Source organism: Ambystoma mexicanum, chromosome 10 (genome assembly GCF_040938575.1).
Source record: "Ambystoma mexicanum isolate Mex_15411 chromosome 10, UKY_AmexF1_1, whole genome shotgun sequence".
Classification (NCBI taxonomy): domain Eukaryota; kingdom Metazoa; phylum Chordata; class Amphibia; order Caudata; family Ambystomatidae; genus Ambystoma; species Ambystoma mexicanum.
This window is the reverse complement of record NC_090932.1, coordinates 1,400,432,532-1,400,458,414: the sequence shown is the minus strand read 5'-3', so window position 1 is coordinate 1,400,458,414 and position 25,883 is coordinate 1,400,432,532. Positions and strand designations below refer to the sequence as shown.

Genomic DNA, 25,883 nt, shown 5'->3' with positions numbered 1-25,883 from the left:
GTGGCTAATTCCCTTTCTCCGCCTTTAGGAGACTACTTCTACGGGTCAAGCAGACGAAGCTAGGTGGGCCAGTCCAGTCAGTCATCTCTGCACTACGCATCACGTTGGTGGAGACCGCGGCTGTCCAGTTCCGCCCGACACCCCTGTGGGAACCAAGTGAGCATATCCGTTTCAAATAAGGCTACTGCGATGCAAGAGATCTTCAAATCGGAGGATGTGTTGGTAGTAGATGAATTGGGCACACTGCTCATGTGGCAGGACCCAGTGGTTGCCCTCAGCAAACCATCAGTCAAGGTCATCACAAAAAGTAATATAAAGGTCATAGAACTTGACACCACCGGCTTGTGCACTGATGTACAGCATGGGGCACGGGATGATCCTCAGCAACTGTTCGCAATATTCACGAACAATAAAGGGCGACGAAATACAACATCAAGGAGGAAAACAAATCTAAAAATCAAACCTCCAGGAAGATCCCAGACCTCAGCTAAGAACGTTTTTAAGAGCTTTATCCTTAGCAATGCGAGACCAGCAGGAAATTAACTGCAGGAGGAAGAAATCGCGAGAGGAAAAAAGAAAAGCTTGTTTAAAGCCAGTGGTGAACTCTAACCATAAAGGGTCTCAATCCAGGCTGGCAGAATCATTGCAGAATGTTGAAACATCTAGCATTGCTATTGCAAGAGACTTGTTAAACATAACTACTCATTCTGTTGAAGCCGAGGTCAATAACAGCTTCTCCAATACAATCATTGACCTTTAGACTGGCGCAACCAGCAAGTCACCAGGATAGGGAAAAAATTGGGTTATGGGCAACTGAACCGACCTTCAGATCTCATGGAAGGTGACCAACCAACAGAGTTTTGTACACTAGAGCAGAGGAGATGGTTAGATAAACCTCAACAACAAATTAACAACTATCCGAACCTGCAGCAGTCTGCATTTATAAATAGGCGGGGGGTTGATCAAGAGAAACGGTATGGAGAAAGTCCTCACGGCCATCTACATAGAACAAGGATATCAACAAATTGGGGAGTTATTCTTGGGGCCTGCGGCTTCACCAAAAAGAGACAAGTGCTCATTTTGTAGTACGAGATCAAATAGTATATCCTCCAACTCTAATTGCTGCCTTTTATTAGAGCAATTGGTGGATTTTAATAGCCTGCTTGTATTAAATTGGGCCAACGTGTTGAGGTTGTTTGACACCATCCTAAGCCTTCAATCAAGACATCGCACAGATTGAGTTTATCAATGATAGACTTGGACAGAGTGCTCTTACATGTTAATTCTAAGATATGTTGGAGGCGATCCTGGATGCAGGGACACAGATCCGCCCCCTGCGTTATGACATGTGAAGTGAATAGGAATGAAATGTTACTATCTAGAAATCCATCGCACACCACCACAAATATGGCTACACGACGTTGCATTTTCTACCCATAAGTGTGCCATGTTCACAGATAGACCATGTAAAGGGTAGAGAAATAGAGTATATTAAAACAGATTGTGGTGGGGATAAAGAACTGGTCATGTATCCCGGAAGCTTTAAATAGCATGTCGAGCAACAAGTAGCTAACAGATGTGAACATTGCTTCACACATTCAAATGGGGTCATGGAACACTAGAGGTTTCAAACACCTATTAAGTAAAGAGGACAATCCTCTGGGTATCAATGTTTTTTTTCTGCAAGAGCCACGGCTTACGTCGACGCCTATTTTCAACAGTTATTCCCTCTCCCCTTTATGTGCGTACAGAGGCCTGGCAGGGCTTCTTACATCTGGCTTGTTAATTGCATGTCGTAATGGCTTAGGATTTATCTTAGATCGTTGGGGCTCATCCGATTCCTTCTCCCAATTGACAAAATGATCCTGGGAGAACAACCAAGGTAAATGTAGGAGTGCTCTGGGATTGCTCAATTTATATTGGAATTCTGCAGGGATAAGTACGGATTTGTTTTTAAACGGAGTAGCAAAGCTTTTAAATCTGTGGCTTAGATCCGTTGATTTCTGGTGTAATCATTCCTGGAGATTTAAATATAACTTGTGTGAACAAAATGGAGGGGCCTGTCATTCAAGAGCTAAAAAATGGCTCGACTTGATGAAAGAGGGTTTCAAATGGTAAATGGGACAGTAAAATGAGATATTCCCCTGCCATACTTGGAGCAGAGGTGATCACAGTGCAAACTTTTTTTTTTTCCTAGCAATGTCCATTTGTGGATTGAGGAGTTAACAGTGGCCCCACAGAATAGGTGTGAGCACGATTTTGTGATAACTAAATGGATTTTTCCATTTCTGAAATCAGGAAAAGGATATTTATCGTGGGAACCTATTAATCGGTACAGGTTTTAAAAAAAAAAAAAAAAACACTTTAGCTGGAATGACAGAGCGCTTGAGGCGTTAAAAAACATTTGTTGAATAATGCCATTCTTAACAGGGCCAACTTCATCCACCAGGTAATTGATTACACCACTGTCCTGTATTTGTGTCTAGTTAAATACACCGATTCTAAGCGACCAGTGTTTGGACACAAGCATGCCTTCAGACCAGATATACAAGCCAAGAAGAGGTCCACTAAAGCTGAAATTGGATTCTTGAGGATGTAACACTTGGAGGCGGTATTGGCAATAATTAAACGTCTCAAACAAACAAAAATTGGCTTAGAGGACACAAAGCCATCCTGGCCCAAAGAGACGCCGAATTTATGTTGATGGCTTTTGCCTCCAAAAATAGTGTAGAGATTGGATTTCTGTTGAATTTTAATAATAACATTCAACAATTTGCCTTGACCTGAGCAAGCATGTGTGCCCCTTTAGTGCCTTATTCTCAACAGGAGTGGGAGGCTAAACCGAGATGAATGCGCACTGCCCTTTGAGCAGGACTTTGTCAGAGCCCAGAACTTGTGAGTTTCTGGATTTTGCTATTATCCTAATGGCTTATCCAACAGGATGTTCAAGATTCCCCCAAATGGGTGGGCAAAAATCTTGGATATCATGTTTAAAACAATACTGGCTAACAGAAGGGTCCCGACCTTGTGGAAAATAACTGCGCCACCCCCTGGGGATGGATGCGCTGGCCACGGGCAGACTAACCGATCCTCATCGCAATGTTGACTCCAATAAGAATAATGTCATGGAATGTACAGGGCTTTGGATCGTATCGCTGCAAAAACAGGGTGAAATCCTATATATAAAGTGCAAAAAGGGATCTATAGTACTCCAGGAAACACCTGCTCCCTGAGGGACAAGAAGCTCTATTGTCCCGATGGGGAGGGACAGGGTATGGAGCCACCTACTCAAGTTCGCCAGAGGGGTCCTCACCTGGATTGACGGTACACTACCCTTTCAATTATTGGAAATAGAAAAAGACAAGGATGGGAGATAGCCGATTGTCATAGATCTACATAGTCCATTCATTGTTCCCGAACCATAAGATCCCGGCACACATACACTAAGTAAATTGGTAACCGCGATGGCCTATGGGGTGGAGATTTTAATTGTGTAAGAAACCTTGCACTGGATAAATTGTCCCCCCCCCCCCCCCCAACCTCTGACTAACAGCCCCTCCCCAGCCTCTACCGCACTGAATACGACACGGACGGACCTTGATTTAGTTGACATTTGGAGGGAATTACACCCTGACCGCAAAAGGTTACTCGTACTACTGACCCCCCCCCCCCCCACCACAAGCTGCACACATAACATAAATCGACTATTTCTTTGTGGGATCAACACACCTTGCAGAGCTTTCAAACACAGAATATATGGGCCGCACAATATGGAACCACTCCCCTTTGGCGATCAAATGGTGCCTTGCATGCCCCAGACCCCCTATTCCGACATGGCGCATGCCAATCGGGGCATTAACAGATATAGCCTTCAAACAGTAATTGTCGGAATTCCTAATTAACTTCCTTGTGAACAATATTGGGAGTGCAAGTATAATTGGGACATCATGTGGGGAACCATGAGGGTAGTGATCAGAGGTGAGGTCATAGCCAGGACAGGGGTGTCCTGGGGGGGGAGGGAGGCGTCAGCCGGCGGGTACTATGTGAGACTCTGGAGACCACAGAAAACGAAATTAAAGTACTGGAGGCCCAACATCCGGGCCGACAGTCTGCAGAAGAAACACTGATTGAGGCACGATCTGGGTTCTGCATCCCTGGCAGAAACTGGCCAAATTTGATTACACTGCCCAAACGCATATTGAAGGTGATAAACCAGGGTGATTTCTGACATCGCTTTGCAGACGAGAACACCCCAGACCACAAACCACATTGCTCTACGACGAAAGCAGGCCCCATGGAGAGCCCAACAGGAGATCAACGTAATCTTCACCTCCTTCTACACACAACTGTATAAGCAGGCTAACCCAGTTCCCCAAGAGGACCTGGACGAGGTGTTCTCCCAGATATGTCTCCCAAACATCTCAGGCCGCCAACGTAACGCAGTCAACTTACCCATTACTACTCAGGAACTAGGTGAAGCCATTGCTTCCTTACCCACTGAGAAGACCCTGGGCACGGACAGAATCCCCTCAGAATTATATAAAGCTTATACCGCTACCCTGGCTCCAAAGCTTCTGAAAGTCTTTACAGGCAGATCACACATGTGTGCTACCAACGGGCATGAGGGAGACCCTAGTTATAGCCATCCCTAAACCTAGGAAACCAGCAGACAGGTGTGATTCATACCAACCTCTGGCAATGCTAAACTGACATAAAGATACTTACAACAGTCCTAGCCAGACGCCTTTGTAGTTATCAAAACGCTGGTTCACACAGACCGGACAGGATTTACACCCGAGCGCAGTACGGTCCTGAACCTCTGAAGACTCCAACACGTTACAGACCAAACACAAACAACATTATGTGATGGCATCCCTGGATGCCACCAAAGCATTTGACTCAGTCTACTGGGAGTGGCTGCTACATCATTAGAACATTTTGGGCTGGGCCAGGAATTTATCAAATGGGTCAAACTGGTGTACATCTCCCCGACGGCTACACTGAAGTCGGGCAAGCAGGTATCTGGAATATGGAATATCCAGCGTGGTACCCGTCAATGCTGCCTGCGCTCCCCCATGCTGGATATTAACTATGGAACCCATAACTGAATACCTACGCCAAGAATACTTGGAAGCGGGCATACCGATTGGCTGTCCAACCACTTAATATCGCTCTATGTAGACGATGCCTTACTATACCTTAGTGAACCACGACACAACCTTCCTATTATCCCAGACGTGCTTGTCTGATCGCTGAGCTATCCAGGACCTAGTTTAATAGGCATAAATCCTGCCTTTTCCCACTGGCTGGGCAGCGCGATGCAGACTTGACCATCTTACCCGACCTGAGACTGAATCGTTCAAATTATCTCGGGAAGATAGCTCAGGGGCAACATGCTCGCTTGAAAACAAGACTACACGGAGCAACACAGGTTCGATCCCTGGGTCCGCGCTTAGAAACCTCTCGGTAGTAAGCGTGTTATATATAACCCATCATATATCAAATATTGCACATACACCCAAACAGAGACACAACTGCAACACGCTGAGGGTACTGGGGGGTCTAGAGAAATCTATATCCTTGTGGTCCAGACTCCTGCTATTAACCTTGGGTAGAATGCCCATTATTAAAATGATAGTGCTCCCTAGATTTTTTTTTATGGCTTCACAAATGTCCACTACTACATAGTAACAGCTTTCTTTTCCTGCCTAGACTCAGTTATCGGATATATTGGGCGCTGCACGCCACAAGCTAGCCCTCGGCATGTTGCAACTTCCCTACAAAGATGGTGGGATGCATTTGCCCAAACTCGAACTTTATTACCTAGCCGCCCAACTAGGTTGTCACAAAATGGCTGATCGACTCCACCATGTCAGAATCGCAGCTGCTGCAGCAACTAGTGTTCCCGGCCAGACGCAACGAACTCCAGTGGTTGCCAGTGAGCTGTGCAGGCACAGTCCCAATACTGGTGAAACTTGAAAGACAGATATGGCAAAGGGCAACGAAACTACTAGAAATACACAATCCATCTTCACCTAATGTCCCAATAATCACAGACCTGTGCGCAAACACTGCAGATCTGGGAGCAGCAGGCTCTGGGAAGAATGGGGAGTCTATACATGGAGGGGACATGTACAAAGATGGCCAGTTCAGGGATATTGATAATGTAACAGTCAGGCCTGCCCAAGGGTTAATTCTTGCAATACATCAGAGTGAGGAGCGTAGCAAGACGCAAATGGGGAGGTGGCTTGAAGAACAGAGGAGACGGGAATCCTGGCCTTAATGTAGTTGTTGGAGACCGGTGTCCAGCCTACACAATCTCCTATTAGGAGTTTGTGTCAGAGACCCCAGACTAAAACTGAAATGGTAGGCGGACGTGGGTTCCGTCATCACTGACCAGGAGTGGGAACGGGCACTTGACTCTCCTAAACAGGTGTCCCGGAATGCTAGGTTCAAACTGCTGCAAATGAATGTGCTTCACCGAGGTGTGCAGTCAAAATATCGAAAAAAAAGTCGAAAGAAAAAAAAAAAAAGAAAAAGAAAAAAAACGAATTTTTTTTTATTTATATTTTTTTTTGGCTCTCGTATGCAAAAATAATTTTTTTTTTAAAAAGGGGGTTGGTGGGAACCCCCCCATTTTGAATAAAAAAACATTCTAAAAAAGAAATTCGACTTTTTTTTCCTCGATATTTTGACTTCCGACTTTGTTTTTCGATTTTTTGACTATGAACCCTTCACCGAATGTACACGACTCCCACCAGGGTAGCTAGATTCAACAGAGGCTTCATCCCGTGGCTCCGATGCCACATGGAGGAGGCAAACTTTATAAAAATGTTCTGGAACTGCATCGAAGTACAGGCCTTTTGGTCCCAATTTGAACGGGCCTGCAGGCCGGTGGGATTTGTTAGATACTCCTGGAATCCACTCGAAAGCTTGCTGGGAGCATACTCAAGACAAAGTAAACAAGCATATTGTCAAATTTATGAACTTGGCATGCATACTTGCGAAAAGGCAAATTGCCATGCAATGGAAATCGCCAAAAGGTCCCCAATTCCAGCGCTGGCTACATGACTAAGATCTGGTGTGAAGCAGAGACATGGGCCTGGGCAAAATCAGCATCGACACTGGATGATAACTTTGCTGTTACCTTAGAAGCCTGGAAAGCATTGGTAAACGCTATGTTCCATCCATCGGATGATAAACCGCCATGAAGCAATGATGTCACAATGATAGACTATAAACATCTCCTACTGCTGACCCAGGACCACATTGCGGTGGAGAGCCCTGCCCGCCAATTGTCCTGAAACTACCATTTTGATAAAACACTTCGACCAGTGTACTGCCCCACACTTGCTTAGCAACGAGTCTGATCGTATGAATGTTGTTTGTTCAGTTTAACGTTTCTTTGGCCTCCTGATTTAAAGTGCATGCATTCAGATATTTAATAAGCGGTTTACTCTGCTCCTATAACTTACTGTACCTGCTAATACGTGCCTATATAAATGCCAATAAACAAAGTTTAAAATAAATTCTTGGAACATTACCTCGCTAAAGTTATTTTTCTGGTGTTCTTTACTTTTTTTTTTTTTAAATCCAATGCTATTTTGTCTTGTGCACTTTCTTCTAAGGGGAAGTTCAATTGAACTACATTTGCATATTTCACTTTAAGATATATGTTCACTTACTGTGGGTATATTGATCGGTGCCAGCTTTTGATTTTCGCTATGGGGGGAAAAAGTACCTGGGCATCGCATATGTTATTCTTGCAACTGTAATTTATTTCCCTTTTCCGTGCTACTTAAATGCAGTTAGTTGGGGTTGTGCAATGTATCACAACAGTTATGAGACCGGCCATAAAACAATGGGCTTGTAGCACGCTGCATAATAAAAGTGTGTGGCCCTTGACAAATAATGTAATCTAACTATACAAACCCAAACAAATAAATAATAAAATTTAAAAAAATGGAGTCCCCGAAGCCTGCTATCTTTTATACATAATACCGCTGTCAAAACAGGTAAAATGCAGTCTGTGATTGATGAAAGTCTTAGAGCGATGGGTTGCAAGTGTTTTAAAATAGAGAAGGCCATGGCTAGTGGTTTTGTAGTGTTTTAAAATGGACAGTGGGAACGGCCAAAGGGCATGGCTAGTGGTCTTGAGTGTACTAAAATATACAGTGACCATGGGCAGTGGTGTGGGAAAAAAAAAATCTATGGAATAACAAAACCCTTGAAATTCAATTCAAACGCTTTAGTTAATGATCAGTTAAGGTTCAATGCAATGGGGAACTCGGGACAGGGTTAACTTGGTCCGTCCCGGTTCCAAAGCCCAAGAGGACATTTAATAGTAGAGAAGGGATTCACAATGCCATAGGAAATGGCATTATGGGGGATAAAGTATTGTAAGGAAGATCAACAGGAACACACCGAGGTAAACTGGTCCCGAGTTCCCCAATGCGTTGAATTTCAGGGGTTTTGTGATACGTTTCTTACCTTAACTGATCATTAACTAAAGTGTTCAAGCAACTTGTGCAAATGCATGTTGCAGATGCGCTCTGCTGCCTCTCAGATCATAAAAAAGGACCTTCTGTATGCATAAACCATTGGCTCACAGTCCTTTATTAGAAGATCCCTGGACAGGGAAAACACACGAAGCAAGCTACTACACGTTTCACAACAACCTCGTAGCTTGTTCCCATACAATAAAAAACGAGGTTGGTTACATACTATATAAAAACATATCATCTCTATGGTTATCCCATAGTACACAATTTTAATTGTCCCTCATTGATGTCTGTACCTCAAACACCACTGAATGCAGTGTGAACCTGTCGGCCATTTTGGAGTCTGCTGTCAACATAGTCACAGTGACTATATAAGTTCAATGAATAAATGCAATCAGACCATACAAAGTGCTTAATGCTTGAAAATATTGTGAATTATGATTGCATAGGCAGTGCAACAACCAGGACTCCCCCATTAAAGTGCCAAGTGCCTACTCACATCTCTAAAACAAGGCCAAAATCTGACGTCTAAAAACATGTTACAAAAATACTGCTAACTGGCCAACATTTTCCACTGTAAGGTATTTGAATCAGCAATTGAAAGTGGTGCATCATATAGAGAACATATTTAATGACATACAAACAAATACAGTATAACAATGTTACACGAAATATGAAATCTTTTATTTATATTGCGCCTATACACAAATGTTTCAAGGCGCAACGAGGGAGGGGAAAAAGAGGGAACAAGACAACGATCCTAATAAGCCCTGTGACATTGAGATCACGAGAGTGCAGGGAAAAAGGAGCAAGTGCAAAACATAGAATCAAACATTGAAAACAAGAAGTGCGGCCAGCAGGTGGCAGTGCAAGGGATTAAATGCAGAAAACAGGAAGAGAAGTGCAAGTATGGGGGTTGTAGGGTTGCAGATACAGCCCCAAGTGCAGGGTTGCCAGAGGGGCAGTGCAGGTGTGCAACTGGGAGGGTAGGAACCTGGGCCCCCTGTTCAGAGGGTAGTCGGGTAACTAGTGCAGTATTAGACAGGAGATCAGCAAGGTAGCGGAAGAAAGAAGGCAGAAGCAAAGAGGAAAGTCTTGAGCTGCTTCCGGAACCGCAGATGGTCTGCTCAAGTTTCAGAGAGGCTGTTCAAGAGGGAGGCACCAGCCGAAGAAAGATCTGCCCACAACTCGTTGCTTGGAAAAGCGAGTGACCTTCAGGTAGTTGGAGGAGCAAAGTACTCGATTAGGAACATACTTCAGAAGAGAAAGCTGGAGATATTTTGGTCCCAGGCCCTAGAAGGCCTTGTGGACAATGCAATGGGTCTTGAACTTGATCCATGCAGCCACTGGGAGCCAGTGGAGGGATTTCAGTGCTAGAGATGCGGTGCCTGGGCTTGAGCAGTTCTGTTCTGGATGAGTTGCAGAGGGTGCAGGGCAGAAGCAGGGAGGTTGAGGAAGAGGCTTTTGCAGTAGTCCAGCCTAGAGAGAACCAGGGCTCTGGAGACAGTGAGCCACTGAGGGGAAGTGAGAAAAAGGTAGAGTGCCTCTGAGGAGGTGTAGTTGATAGATTTCTTTTTGAGATGTCAGAAATGTGTGAGGAGAAGGAGAGAGAGGGGAGAGTGAGAGTTGGAAAGTGGGAGCAGGGGTCCCAATGAGAACAATCTCAGTTTTACTGGCATTGAAACAGAGGTAGTTTGCAGTACACCATGCCTGAATAGCAGACAGTCAGGCATGAGTCCGGTATGAGTGAGGAGGAGGAGGAGGAGGTGGGCAAGGGTAGGCTGAAGGATAGTTGCGTATCATCTGCGTAACACTGGAAATTAGAGGTGAAAGTGGCGATCAAACCTGCCAGGTTGGCCATGTAGATGTTGAAAAACCAGGGGGATAGGTTAGAACCCTGGGGAATGCCGCAGGTTGAGAGGGTGATAGTTGAGAGAAAGGGCACAGAGTTCGACGTGGGATAGGCGGTTGGAGAGAAAAGAGGTTAACCAGGCCAGAGCCAGACCTGTGATTCCCAGGGTGTCCCGAACCCACGAGATGAGGATGTTGTGGGTTAACCGTGACAAAGGCAGAGGAGATATCAAGGAGAATGAGGACAGAGGGAGTGTTTGTGTCAAGATTTGAGAGCAGATTTTCACGGGTTTTCAGAAGAGCAGTTTCCGTGCCTCTGGAGTGAGCAAGTTCTCCAAGCAGAGATTTGGAGGGATATCCCTTTCCTCAGCAGGTGCCTCCCTCTGGAACAGCCTCCCTGCCACCCTCTGTCTTGAGCCTGACATTCTTAAGTTCCGGAAACTCCTCAAGACCTTTCTCTCCTGTTCCTTCTCTCTCACCCTGCTAACCTAGTTCTCTGTTCTTCCCTCTCTCCCTCCTTACCATACAGCTCACTGACTGGCTGCCTGGTGTACCCCAGAGTCTCACAGGTCCCAGGTACCCCTGCCAGTGTTCTGCACTTGCCTCCGGGCTCTGCACCCCACCCACTCATGGCACTTGAAACAAATCCTGAGAGCTTTTCTCTCTGCACTTCCTCAGTCTCTTCTGACTGGGTGCACTTGGTCCCGTGCCCCTCCCTCGTCCTGTCTGCACTTGCACTACAGCTCTGCCGGTAGATCGTTCTGTCCTTCCTTGTCTCACCCTTTAATGTGCACTTAAAAAACTGCAGAATCGCCATCAGGCCCATTTGCTGTATCTTAACTGTTAAATGTACCATATTCACTTAATCTGCCTGTGCAGACCGTTATCACCTCAGAAATTAAAGGGCTCTGAGCAACTGTTTCGCCCCCCCCCCCTTGTTCCCACACTGCTTGAGCACTTTGAAACACTTGCCTATGTATAGGCGCTGTATAAATAAACAATACCAATACCATAGTTAGTCAGAAGGGAGAAGTCGGCTGAGGGTTTCTTGAGAATTTTACATAGTAACATCTATTGTTCAACCTTAATGGGAAACCAGGGAAGAATGTTTTAAAAACTGTATAGACAGAAACATTTGCATGTTTTGTCCCTTCAGGGTAAAATAGAAATACATTTGAATCTAAATGCATAGGGTACAACCAAGCTGGATTAGGAGGATAAAATGCTTGGTGCTTGCTTAAAGGGAAGATTAACCAAAGTGCATAGTGTCTTCACCTGAATAATATCATTAAAAGTGCATGAGGTTTTAAAGTACCATATGTTACAAATTCACCCCTGGGGGATTCAATTACAGTGCTTAAAGTATTCATCATTGAAGAGAAAGACATTGTTCTTTAGGCATAAATCGATCATTTGTATCACCATATTGGTGTGTGTTAGAAAGTTCAAAGATTTGGTGTTCAGGTAATGGAGGCAAGCTATTTTACCATCCTCATGCCCAATGGATGTGTATAACGATACAACATCCATTGTTGCCATAAGATATTCTTTCTCCCAGGGAATATCCTCTATTCTGCGCAAAAAGTCCGTAGTATCTCTGATATAAGACGAGTGTGGAAACAAATGGAAATAAAACTTCATCGATGTATTTTGATACATTTTCTAGTGCTAAACCTATTAGGCACACAATCGGTCTCCCCGGTGGTTGCTTGAGATTCTTATGTACTTTGGGTAGAAAGTATATTGTAGGTGTTATCGCATTGCTGACCTGTAGAGACTTCACAGTTTCTTCTGATATAATACCCATTTCTTCAAATTTCTCAAGAAAGGACTTCACGGTGTATTCTAATTCTTTCATGGGGTTATCTTTCAATCTCATATAGCATGTGGTGTCATTAAGTTGTTTGTATGCTTCCTTGATGTAGTCGTTTTTATTTTGAAGGACTATGTTCTGCCCCTTATCTGAAGGTTTTATAATGCAATCCTTTTATTCTTGAAGATCTTTCAGTGCTTTTCTTTCATTCATAGAGAGATTGTCTTTGGGTAATGTATTTTTAGATTTTCAGCGTAAACTTTTTAAGTCTTCTATGACCAAACTTTGGAATACTTCGATGTTACTCCCCATGTTTGTGGTGGGATTGAATTTTGATTTAGATTTAAGATTGCTTTTCGCCTTCCAGTCTGTATTGATCCCTACATCTTCGAGATCGATCATGGTTTCTTCTCCCATGTTTGTGCCTTTCTCGAGTTCCATAAGATCCTTCAATGTATCCACATCTTTTATGGTAATTTCCGTTTTTCCTGTTTGTGCTTCTTTTTTGCGTTTTTGCCAACTGTTTGCAAAGAATTTTTTTAGGCGGACCTTTCTGATAAACTGGTCCAGGTCAATCCTGGTCTGAACGTAATCATTTTTGGCATTTGGGCAAAAATGTAATCCCAGACTAAGAACCTTTTGTTGGGGAGTAGTTAATGTGTGGTCAGACAAGTTTATTATTTTAAAACTGCCATCATTCTTTATGTCATCCTCGTTCATTTCCCAGAGCGCAGAGATCTGGCCAAGGTATTGTTCTGGGGACCTCCTGCTCCTTTGTCCCCTCCTCGTTTGTTTCTGCCTCCTCGTCCTTTGCCCTGATTTGCGCTTCCACCTCTTTTTGGTTTGTTGTTTTTTATGCCGTCTTGGCGCAGTAGGCGCATTTCATCTAAAAAATTCAGGCGAACTTGAGGTTCCTCTGTATCGCTCCCTGTTAGATCAGATTCTGACATTGAGGAAGTTTCACTGGCACTTGTTGTTTTCTCTTCAGTTGTCGTTGGTAATATTTTCAGTGATGCTTGTCTTAGTTGATCAAACCTTCTTGCGAAGGTGTACACTCTCCCAGTTTCGTAGTCTTGCTTTAGAAACTTTCTTTGTTTTCTTCGTTTGATCTCTTCTTCATATTCCAAAAGATTTTTCTCCATTACGCCCTTCAGTTTCTTCCCATCCCCAGTTTCTGGTATTGGTTTCAATTTTTCTTCCACTTCTGTTATTTTCTCTAGTAATGTTTTCCGGTCACTGCCTGCATACTTTATCAACAATAGTAGAAAAGTTTTTGAACTCTCATTTGTGGCATCGCTCCATTCTTTCAACATTAGGGGATCCTGTTCTTCAAAGGACGGAATTATCAAAATCCTCAGACCCCTTGGTATTCTGCCAACCTCAACATAATTTTTTAAAGAGTGTTCCTCCCACCATTTGCTGACTTCTTTACGTTGTAGCTTTTCTAGCTCTTTCAGCAGACCGATCTCGCTATCATTCTTGGGTATAACTTCTGTGGGTGCAGTTTTTTTTGGTGCAGTTTTTAATGTTTCATTGAACAAAGTGAGGGCTTGTGCCCGTCGTGTCTACATATCTCCGTTGTAAAAAATCCCCTATTATGGACCTCCAATTCAAGACAATCGGAAACAATCTAATCTCTGGATAACTACCACATTATTACCAAGGAACCAACCTTGTAAACAGACAGCCACCACTAAGTGACAGATTACACCCATACCCACGTAAAACCATTTCTCTTATAACACAGTAATTTCATGGGTACATGACATATCCAACATTTTATTATTGTCATGAGGTTGTCCTGTACCCCAACACACTGATGATATAGATCAAATGTGCAAAACAATAACCAAGATTGTGCACTAGATGACCTAATAGCAGAGATATTCAATACTACAACAGCCTAACATCAAACATGGTCTCTCAACAAAATATGAAAAATTACCTTAATGGCGATTCAGGTTCTTAGTCCAGGTTCTCCCTCCTTCACAACTGGTTGGGAACGCCTGCATCTGCAGACAGACCGGAAAAGCTGGCTGCAAAAGATAGCTGTCACTTTAAGAACTTTGAAGGGGTGGGTCCTATGTCACACGTGGGGTGGGGCCTACATCACGCGTGCGTCGCGCCGGGCCCACATCTTACCCCTACATCACCAACATTACACACCCATGTCCTGTGGTTCTGCTGATGGCGGGAGAATTTAAGAATATGCTCATGAATGGGATGGCGGGGTGGGTGGGTGTTGTGAAGGAGGGAGAGCCTGGACTAAGAGGACCTGAATCACCATAAAGGTAATTTTTCATTTCTCTCTACTTCCCAACTGGTTGGCACCAGACTAAAAAGCCTTAGAATAATTAAGGGTGGAGGAGACAGCATGTACAGAATTCAGGCAAACAAGTTGCTGAGCACCTCATGGCTGTAGTTTGCATAATTTCTAGAAGATGTAGCATAGTGCTTGCAAAAGGCAAGCAGGGTAGCCAATTTACAAATGTCTAATATGGGAACATGCCCGGTAAGGGCTACAGATGCTGCCTTGGCTCTGGTAGAATGAGCACAAAGTCTCTGCAGAATCACAAGCCCTTTAATGTCATAAGCCTTGGAGATACAGGAGACAACCCATCTAGCGATGGAAGCTTTAGCTGCCTTATTGCCAGGCGAAAGACCACCTTAAGTAAAGAAGAGCTGGTCTGCTTTTGTAAACGATTTGGTCCTTTCGAGATACAATTAAGGTTATGACAACATCTAGGTTCTGTAGTAGTTCAGCTGCAGAAGCATGCGTTCTACGAGGAAACGGGAAGACATTTCCTGGTTTGAAAGAAAGTCAGAGACCACTCGGGTATAAAAGGAGGGGACCGTATGTAGGACAACTTTGTCCTTATGGAACACTGTATATGGTTCCTTTGAAGAGAGCTGGAGCTCTCCATTCCTTCTACCCGGAGTAATGGCTACTAAGAATGCCGTTTTCCAAATAAGTTAAAAGTTCCAATTCACATGACGCCATAGGCTCGAATGGTTTATGCATTAGGGCTGATGAGATCATGTTGAGATCCCACTGAGGTGGAGGTTTACGAATAGGGGGATGTAAGCGTAGAAGCCCCTCGAAGTGCCTTTTAATGGCTTTGTTGGAAAGAGAAATACTTGTGTTCTCTATTCAGGTAAGCACCAATAGCTTAGTGTTTGCACGTGTCTACTTTGACACCAGTGGAAACTAGATAAGACATGAAGGACATGACATTATCAATAGAAGCCTTTAGAGGGTTCAGGTCTTGGTCCAAGGCCCAGTGACAAACGTAACCATTTGCTAAGATATTGTTTCTTAGTAGATGCTTTTCTAGAAGCCGACATGATGGTTTTGGTTTGCTCTGACAAATTTAAGTGGGAAAAGGAACAAATTACTTACCTGTAATTGTTGTTCTCCAGCATGGGTCTGGCATGGATTCACATGCTCATGAATATTCCCTGTCAGGCTGGGAATCCTCGGTAAAAGAAAATACAGTTTGTTTCGTTTCTGAACTGTCTTTCTCCAATAAACCAATCACTGAGCTCTGGGTCATACTGCCCCAAACCAAAGACTGCCCTCTACCCAAGGCCCTCCCCATGCAGCCATCTTCAGATTTGGTAGCATGTAAAGTGGCAGTAGGACCAAGAGAAGAGCCGCAGAGGGGCAGGTGGGAGGCTTCGCATGTGAATCTATGCCAGACCCATGATGGAGAACAACAGTTACAGGTAAGTTACTGGTTCCTTCTCTAGCATGGGGTCTGGCATGGATTCATATGCTTGTGAAGAATACATAGCAGTACATACATGCACAACCACAGGAAGTGGCAAGGCTCAACAGAAGCAATTACTCAAGTCCTCACCAGGCTCACCTTCAAGCAAACGACCTTCAAGCAAACGGGTTGCGCAGCACTGCTTGGCAGACTCTGGACTCCTCCCTGGAATCCCTGTCGAAGCAGTAGAATTTCGTGAAGGTGTGCGTCGACCTTCACGTAGCAGCCCTGCAGATGTCCAGAAGGGGCACACCAGACAGGAACACCGTCGTAGCAGCGATCGCTCTGGTAGAATGGGCTTTAGGACAGCCAGGGAGCAGTCGGTTTGCCAACCGGTGACAATGAGTGACAGCCGGAGAGCCACCTTGAGATGGAAGCCTTGGACAGGGACTTTGCATGGTTCACAGGACCAAAGTTCGCAAAAAGCGGAGACGTTTTCTGGAAACTCTGTGCGGGCCACATAAAACTCCAGCGCTTCAGCCACATCCAGCGAGTGCAAAGTCCTCTCAGCCAGCGACCAAAGCTTTGGAAAAAACCCAGGTAACACCAAGGGCTCGTTGAGATGAAATTCCGACTGAACCTTGGGCATGAAGGAGGGGTGCGTCCACAACACCAACAGGTAGAGCTGGAAGTAGGAGATGAGAAGGGGCCCAGGATGACTTGGGAAGATGGGTTAGTAAGGAAAGAGGACCACCAACCCAGTGTACGTTCTGAGATACCAAGTGTATTGTGCACCCTTTGTATGAGGATGGAATGGTTAACTGTGCCAAATGCAGAAAAGGGATAAAGAAGGATAAGGACAGCTGGGGAGTTTGAGTCCAGAGATGCAGGAGTAGGCGCACACAGGAGTGCTTAAGGTGGGGTGGGGGGGGGGGGGGGGAGATCCAGTGATGAAAGAGTGATTGCAGAAATCATTGAGAGCCAGGGCGAGAGAGCCAATGTTACCCTTGATGGTCCTGGAGGAGCAAAGGAAGACCCGTTTAGAAGAGAGTTTCATGGAGCAGACAACTATGGTAACTTCCTCAGGTGAGACAGGAGGGAAGGAGGAAAAGGAGGAAGGAGGGGGAGGGGCGTGGGATGGGTTGTGATTGGGTGTGGAAAGGGAGGTCAGAATGTCCCGAGTTTTGGGGGCAAAGTGTGAGGCCAGTGATTTGCAGAGGGCCTGGGAAGGAGGAGACTGCAGAGAGGTTGGCTAGTTCCCTGCAGGTTTTGAAAAGCTCAGCAGAGTTATTGGATGCGCCGGAGACCCTTGCCTGAATGTGGGCTCTTTTCTTTGCACGGATGGCGTGTCTGCATTGCCTTTAGAGCAGGCAGCAGGCCAGTTTGTCAGAGGATGAGCTTGAGGTTAGCCACTTCCATTCTGCTGCCCTGCACTTTTGTTTCAGGGCAAAAGGTTTGGTGTCGTACCAAGGGTTACTCTTTGAGGCGGGTTTTAGACGGATCCTCATGACTGGGGCAAGAATGTCAAGAATGTTGGTGATGAAAAGGTGGAGGTTGCTGAGGGTAGTTGCTGAGGGTAGAGTCAGAGGTGGGGAGGGGGTAGAGGATAGAGTCAGAAGTGGGGGGGGTAAAAGTGGAGGCAAAGGCAGCCGCAGTCACTGGTTTCACAGAACAGGTGTTCATGAATGAGTTTGGTGTGATTTTTGAGGGGGTGGCCAGGGAGGGGGGGGCAATGGGACCCAGAGGAGGGAGTGGTCAGACCAGGAGATAGGGGTGACTAATGGGAGGTGGGGGGGGGGCGGGAGAGAGAGGTCCGAGTGTATGAGAGCATCCAGAGTGTCCAGCTGTGTGGGTTGGCCCAGATGGTAGAATGGAGAGGCAAAGTGAGGAGCAGAGGTCAGTGAACAGAGTGGTTACAGAGCCAGGGGAGTCCAGTTGAATGTTGAAATCACCCAGGAGGAGAAGGTTAGAAGTGGAAGAAAGTAAAGAAGAGCAGAAGTCAGCCCATTCAGAGAGGTATAGGGAGGCAGCGCCTGGAGGCCGGTAGATGGTAGCAATGGTCAGGGTGGATGGTGGTGGGAGAGGTGACCAACTTGCAAACCATGCTTTCAAAAGAGGAATAGGTCTGGATAGGTAAAATGGAAGCAGGAACCCACTATGGGAAGATTAAGGCAACCTCCCACCAGTGTGGCAAGGTCGAAACTTGGAGATGATAGTTAAGCCGTCAGAGGGAGTAGGGAGGAGGGAGTCAAAGACAGTTACTGAGCTGGCATTGAACCAAGTCTCGGTAAGAGCGAGAATGTCAATGTCTTCAAGAAGGAGACAGACGTCAGAGGAGTGTTTGTTGGCAGAGCGGGCGTTAAGAGTCACCGGGTGGAGGTGGTCAGTGCTTTGGATGATTTTCTGAGGTGGGGTACAGGGGCGTGGTACACTATTTCAGAGGAGGGGCGGGGGGAGAGTAGACGGGGGAGATGAAGGCAGAGAAAGTTGATGAGAAGGCAAGATGCGGTCAAAGAGAAGGCGGTTGGGTTGTTGGCCCTGAACCAGAATGGTGCCAGTGTGATCGACATTAACAAAGCAACAAGAGGATGAGAAGCCAGCCAAGAGGACTTCCCACTTGGTGCCACAGTTAATAGAGGAGTTTGAGGAGGGAGAGAGAGTAGAGATGAGATGGGGGTCCGGAGATCAGGAGAGGCGACAGCGAAGAGGATGTAAGTGAAAACCTCTCTAGAGAAAGCACTGACATGCGTTTGCAATGGGAAGCCAGGGTTTGCACTCAGGATGTCTGTTTTTGTACTTTTTCCTGCCGGACTCAGAGAGAGATGGGGGATAGGGGAATAGTGTAGCAGTTAGAGAATATAGGAGAGATTAGAGAGCCATAGGAGGGCAGAGGTTTTAAACAAGGAATGAGGGAGGAGAGTACTGCACAGTTCTGGCAACTCACTAGGACACCTAGTAGATTGAGTCAGAGAGAATAATAGAACAATGGAAGAGTGGCACAGAAATGTAAAAACTATACACTTTATGAAGGCACAAAAACAATGCAATGCAGATGGTGCACAGGAAAGCAAGAGCACCCAAATTCGAAGTTAAATGAGGGCAAGAAATAGTGCATTGCAGATGGTTCCCTAGTACTGCTAAATACAAAGAGAAATGAATGCAGTGAAAGGAATGAAGTTAATTAAGGCGATTATGGATGAGGTGAACAGCACTGAAAACGACTCAGGAGAGATATGGAGTTCTGCCAAACTCGCATTCATGACTGCATGGATCGTGGGTGGCAGTAAATAAGTAGCAGTCCAGGAGTTAGGGGGGCGGATCATCAATGGAGATGTAGATCTGTTGCTCTCCAGCCCCTCGGCCCGGACAGGCACAGACAGGGCGTAGTGTGGGCTTTGGCATGGGGCCGGCGTTCGCCTTCCAGCTTCCCATGATTGGCCCTCAAGTGGCAGGGCAGGGCAATCAGAGGCAAGCTACAGCCAGGCAGCCGATGCACATCCTATGTGCAGATGGAGGCGGCCATGCTGGAGAGGGGCAGGCCAGGGCACCAGACCCAGAGAGCGGAGGGCAGGTATTTACACTGAAGAGCCTGCTCTGAGTGATAGTGGGTTGCAGGCCCATGCACACAATCACACGTGCAGAAATCACTTTTCTTTCTTTTTGTTTTTTTTATATTTGGTTTTTCTATCGTTTTCAAAAATGATCTTAATGCACAAGATGAATTGGCATCATAGAGCCCTTCAGGGCTTACCGGATTGCTGCATGGCGATGATGCACGAGGCACGATGCTGGTGGTTTTGCTGGTCCGGGGTGACGAGGAAGAAGAAAGGGATGCAAGCTCGGGCGGGCCTAATGTGGGCCATAAACACTCTTCTTACATCTAGAGTATGGAGGCTTCTTTTTGCTGAATTAGTTGGGCGTTGGAAAAAAGCTGCAAGTTCGATGGATTAGTCAAGATATATTTTGGTGAAATACGAGGATGGGCTCTGAGAACCACCTTGTCTTTGTGAATAGCAATAAAGGGATCTTGAACTGAGAAGGCTTGCAGCTCACTGACTCTTATTATTGACGTGATTGCCACAAGAAAAGCAGTCTTATAAGTTAGATGTCTAAGACTAGCTTTGTGCATTGCTTCAAAAGGTGGATCCATGAGTTTTGTGAGCACAATATCTAGGTCGCACCCAACAGGTGGATTTAAAATTGGAGGGTATAATCTTAACTCATTGCATGAAAGCTTTGATTAATGGAACTTTCCACCACAACACTTTGCTTTGTTATGTAGTATAAGCAGAGAGTGCTGATAAATGTACTTTGGGGGAATTAAAGACTAGACCTGAATCTAGATGATAAAAACATATAGTGTACTATAAATGAATGGGAACAGTCAATTTGATTGATGTTGCGTGATCTGCACCAAATGACAAACCTTTCACATTTAAGTAGCAGTGTCTTCTGTATTCGGTTTCTGTGCCTCTTTCAGAATGTCCATACACCTTTGTGGAAGGTTTAAATGTCCAAACTCTATGACTTCAGGAGACAGGCTGCCAAGTTCAGAATTTGAGGGTATGGATGGAATGTTGTCCCCTTGTGCTGGGACAGAATGTTGTATGGACACGAACGTTTAATCGGTTTACACATCGCAAGTTTGAGTAGGTGTGGAAACCATGGTTGTTGAGCCCACATTGGAGCTATTCAGATTAGAGCGACTTGTGCCTGGTGCATCTTGTGCACTATCTTGTTGAGGAGAGGTGTTGGTGGAAAAAGTGTAAGCAAATTTCCCTGACCAGCTCAGTCACACGTCAATCCCCTTGGACTTTGGTTGGTGAAGCCTGGATGTGAAGTCAGGGCATTGTGCGTTTTGCTGTGTTGCAAACAGATCTACCTGTGGATGCCCTCATTGGGCGAAGATATTGTGGAAAATATCTGCATGAATTGGCCACTCGTGTTCTGCAGAAAACTAAAGATTTCTGCTTAAAGTGTCTACTAGTGAGTTGTGTTCCCCTGGAGCATGTTGTGAAAATTGTAAAATGTTCCATTTCAGAGACCATTTCTACATCTTTTGAGTATAGATGGTTGAATACGTCTTACTTACTGTAGTAAAGATATAAACTGACTGGCTTTTAACCTAAAATGTCGTGAAAAGTGTGGCCTGCAGGGCTGCTTCTTTTGTGTCAATTTTAAAATACTCTGCTGCCTTAATAAGTAGCTCATTCTATTGTAACTGTTTATCTATGGGGGAATCAGCAATCAGTTGGTATTGGTCTTCAGGTGAAGGTAAGAAATAAACGTCTGGGCCATCATCATCATAATAATACTGATCGTATGTGAATTGTCTTCTGTGAATATTGGTCACCCTGTTGGTTATCAATGATATATATATATCATCGGATGTATCCTGACCATGTGTAGGGGCAGTACGAGTTGGAGATGTGTCAGGGGGAGGAGGGTGTAATGAGTGTAACCTTTGTGTTTTATCTTGGTGGACCCCATTTTTAGCAGACACAGGAGGCACACCATTGAACATGGACAATAACATTTTTATTTGTTCTATGAGTCTCATTAACCATCTTTTAGCTATGCATGGTTTAAATATACTTAACATGATCCCCGTTTCTCTATTCTGGAGAGGCTTAAAGGGCATATATCAGTTTACAAGACTGATTCATTTGAAACATGCCTTTTCCTCCCTCTATATGGCTAAAAATACTCAAGCTGTTTTCTAGCAGTTTGTTTAACACACACTATCGCATTTCCAGGGCCTGTGAATGCAAGTAAAGTAGCAGGTTTCATATGAGGCAGAGATTATCAAGGCAGTTTAAAAGACTTGGATTTGGAAATATTTTCAAACTCATCATCCTTTTTTAAACAGCATACAATATCATACAATAATATCTAAAATTATCTAGGTATATATTTTGCTTAACACTTAAAACATTAGATTTAATGTGGTCAAATTCAGACGTGAACTTTCTTACCTTATTTGAAGTTGCTATTAGCTTCTGTTCTTCTTTGGATGATGTGATGACCGGCACCTTACAAAAAGGCTCATAAGTATCTTTGTTCTGCTGGATCAAAGCATGAAGTCAAAGAACCACCAAATGAGGGGTGAGAAACCAACAATGTGACAAGGCTTCAGTATCGGTTACCATGACAGGCATTTTGAAAAATTGTCTAACATTGACTCAAAGTTGCATGCTATTATTGTAGAAGATACTATGTTTGAATTACGAAAAAAAGATGTTTGGGGGGAGGACAGCAGCCCACTTTTACACTCCAGTGTGTCTATTATGATAAGTGGGTGAGAAAGGGAGAAAGGGTTCCACTGTGAATGTGTTACTGCATCATGCTGGGATTTGGGCGAGGACAGGAGGGGTGGGGGCGGGGGGGGGGCGAAACAGGCTAAAGAATGTGCATATATTGAAATGGATTTGTGTATAGCACAACAGCAACATTTATGCTACAAATTAGGCGATCGAATAGGCATTTGTCACTAACAGAAATGCTGAGTGCATTTTTATAGCACTCAAGGTATACTCCACCCAAACAGGCAAGCAATGAAAGAACAGACTACAACCTGGGCATACAATTTGAAATGAGTCAAACGAAACACTTGGTGTGCAAATAAAATACTTAATTGAAATTAAACGCATTGTAGAAACAGATTTGATATAAAAAGGGAGTAATTTAGAAAATGCAGGAAGCATGAACTGTAGTTTGAAATACATGTCAAAGAATGTTTACAATTTGTAGTGTGACTATTGCAACAAGAAAGGGAATATTGTACAAATAATAAATCAAATGCCTTAAACAGATCAGAACCACAATGTGCAAAACACAATCATCTAATGAAGAGTAGCACTTGAGACCATTCAACTCTTTAAAAAGGTAAAATCAACTGTTACTGTGGATTCCAAGATGGCTGCCGGAGAGTGAGGTTGCACTTTCACGAGCTCCTGGCTGGGCCTAAATAAAGGTGGACAGTGTACGCATGGATAGCAGCGGAACAGGGACTATGATTTATCACCCCGTGGAGGAATGTACTGGTGAGGCTCAGTAAACGAGATACGAGCAGAGAGGTAACATGAGAAACGTTTGTAGACCGAGAGCTTCTTCCCAACTGAGCTAACCGCCACATGCAACAAGGAAAGGAAAGCAGATCCTGCCAGAGGAGAACCCCCAGCGGGAGCAACCAGACTGAGGAGGTCGGTGTGGAAGAAGGAGCCCCCGGTGGCGAGAAGGCGATACTCGTCTGCGGCAGTGGCAACGAGTAAAGGAGAGGTGGAGCTCCGACGATTGCAAGAAACGCCATAAGAGGAAGACACTAGGGTGGATAAGCGCCGATGCAGGGAATACAAGGGGTGCAGCTGGATAGGGGGGTGCTCAACCCAGAGACATCGGAAAGACCCAGAGCCACAAGGAACCTGCAGAGGTGGAGCGGGAAGCAGCCCTGGTAAAGGAAGGATCTGAGGGGAGGCACTCAGCGTGTGATGACAGAGCGGGCGTAGTGCAGCTGCATTCCAAGGGGGACCATTGAGACCTCGAAGGGAGGTGGGTCCGGCAAGAGGCCTTGCATTCTGCCCAGCTGGCTAGCGAGGGAGGAGCACTGTAAAGACCGGAGAGGGGGTCTGTACGTCTGCTCTCTATATGGTAGAGGAGAGGCACAGGGGACCCCTGCCAAGATTCTCTATTATTGGTAGTTGTGGTCGAGCAAGCAAGGCCTAGCTTCTTAGGAGGTGATGTGAGCTGGTTCTTAAGTACAGTGTAGTCCCCAAGCACCCACAAAGGAATGGCCACACACTATCGGTTAAAACACAGTCTTTATATAATTAATATTCAAGGTCACGTACACTATCACGATAACTCACTTTGTACTCCGAAAATCAACAATGGTAAATATATACAGTTCTAGAGCGGTACCACCGACGTTATCCGATCTCATTAAAGTCAATACGGTCAGAATGACAGATCAAAATAAAGCGGAAACCAGCAGTAGAGAGAGGAAGGAAAGCAAGATGGTTGAGGAATTGGAAGATTACTGGTAACTACCGTTAAACACAGTGCTGTGTGGAGACCCCCCCGCCCCACCTGGGCAACCTGTAGAAGAAAGATACAAGCCCAGTCCATATATTGTTCACACTAGACTTTCCAATAGTTCTGCAACCCCAAAGTACCTTGGCGTTGTAGCGTTCCTTGTCGGGGAATCGACGGCCCTTCTTGAGTGTCCTCCCTTTCAGGCAGGAGTCACGGGTTATCGAACGTCTGACGGAGAACAGGTCGAGCTACGACGGTGAAGTGGCCGTGTCGTTAGGGAGAATTCTCTGTTTAGGCTGAATTTCCTAACTTAGTGAGTCCCCCAGCAGCTTTGCTGGATTTTTTGGGGTATTTTTTTCTCCTGCCAAGAGTGAGACTCTTTTACCCTCACTCTTGGGCATGATTTGAGTGTGTTTCTTTGACTCTAGATGTGTTTAATGGGCTATGGGGTCTTTTACTCCATAGGGCTTAATGTGTTTTTGTGATGTGTGTTACACAGCACCCTCAGTGCAGTAACACAGGGGTGTCATAGTGACTCCCCAGTATAGACTCCATACCCTGAGACTGACTACAGTCTCCCAGGGCCTGTAAAGTCACCATTGACTTTACTAGTCTTAAATTCTGAACAGAACCAGTACAAACCATCATATTGTGGACGTACTGGCTGGGGCAATTCAATTGCCCCGGGGTCTGTTAGTCGAGGGGGCACGTCTCCATCCCCCCTGATCGAGTTTTGGCTGGTGGCAGTGGATACTACTTTTTATATTCAACCGCGAATATTTCTCTATGGGATTTTCCCATTGTTCGAGGCTACTATCTTTATTTAATTACGATAGCCTCGAACATACCGCCGGTTTATTTAATATTAATTCTCCGGTTGGTATTTTTTGCCAAAACTCGGTTCTAAAATGGCGTTTGTGTTCTCTTCTGTGACTCCAACCCAAGTCGAGCCCTTTGTTCCACTTTTTGGCGGGCTTCTCCACAGAAGCCCTCCAAAGTGGTGCCACTCTGTCTGGGGTACTTAGGAGGGGTGGAGGGGGATTTAGGCACCCTGGACTGAGTTGCCTAAGCAACTCAAGTCGCACTCCGTCCTGATTGGCCCAAGTGGTGAGCCGGCCGGCTCAGCTAGGCTGAGTGAATGGGGGTTTTCTGCATAAAAGCAGGTCTTTGGGGACTGGAACTTCAGAAGTCGCCACAGGACCTAAGAATCCGACGAAGGAGAAGCTGAGCCGACCTGCCACGACGCCACCACCGGTGGAGCCCTGCTGGACCGTCTCACCACTTTTCCCAACGACAGAGGAGATCTCCCGCCGGATATTCTTCTTCCTTTGACTGGTGGGGATAACCAGTTTTTTCGCCTTCCCGACGTATCTCGTGGCCGCCTTGCTTGTGCCAAGCACCCCGGCAACCGGAATACCACGTTTTACCACGACCGCGAATTAAAGGGTAATACCTTTAACTGGAAAACTCAGCGGCTGGTTTCTTCCCTGGCAGTGCAACGACCTCCATCTTTCCTCCAAGTCGAGATCTTCTCTTCCCCTGGACGACGAGACTTGCACCCGCTGCCAGGAACAACTGCCCCCGCTGGAGGATCCTTCCCACTTAAGGTACCGTGTCCCGCCCGGCTTCCCTTGCCACCGACTGTACGGGGTAGCTTTACCTGGGTAAAGCCTGGGAGACCCTGGCTAAACTTTTCTGAGCCTCTCTAAACTCTTTTCGAACTCTCTGCAAGACTTTCTAAGCCTAGCGTAACTGATCTTGGGGGCATTTGTGCTCTGCTCTCTCTAAGAGTGGGCCCAGCCTATGGACTTTGGCTCACAAGTGACGTTTGCCCTACTGCCTTGCTAATAGTGTTCTTAAACCTTAGAGTGGTGTACCTTCCCATATTCTGTCTTTTTCCCTCCCTTGTTCATAAACTTATTGGAGTGCCATCTATAGTTAAGCGCTCACCTCTGTATGGAAATAAGTGGTGTTAAC

At 45.4% G+C, this 25,883-nt stretch overlaps 1 protein-coding gene across 7 annotated transcripts in view; it reads right to left on the bottom strand.

Annotated features, from left to right (window-relative positions):
• Positions 1-25,883, bottom strand: part of KCTD10 (potassium channel tetramerization domain containing 10) — a 354,681-nt gene that overhangs the window by 250,978 nt on the left and 77,820 nt on the right. For 4 of the 7 annotated variants that reach the window (XM_069619428.1, XM_069619422.1, XM_069619424.1 and 1 more), the window contains exon 4: positions 21,851-21,940. In XM_069619428.1, coding sequence (XP_069475529.1) covers positions 21,851-21,940 — 90 coding nt within the window. The remainder of the gene's footprint in view (positions 1-21,850; positions 21,941-25,883) is intronic. The other 3 variants (XM_069619425.1, XM_069619427.1, XM_069619426.1) reach the window with 1 other exon arrangement.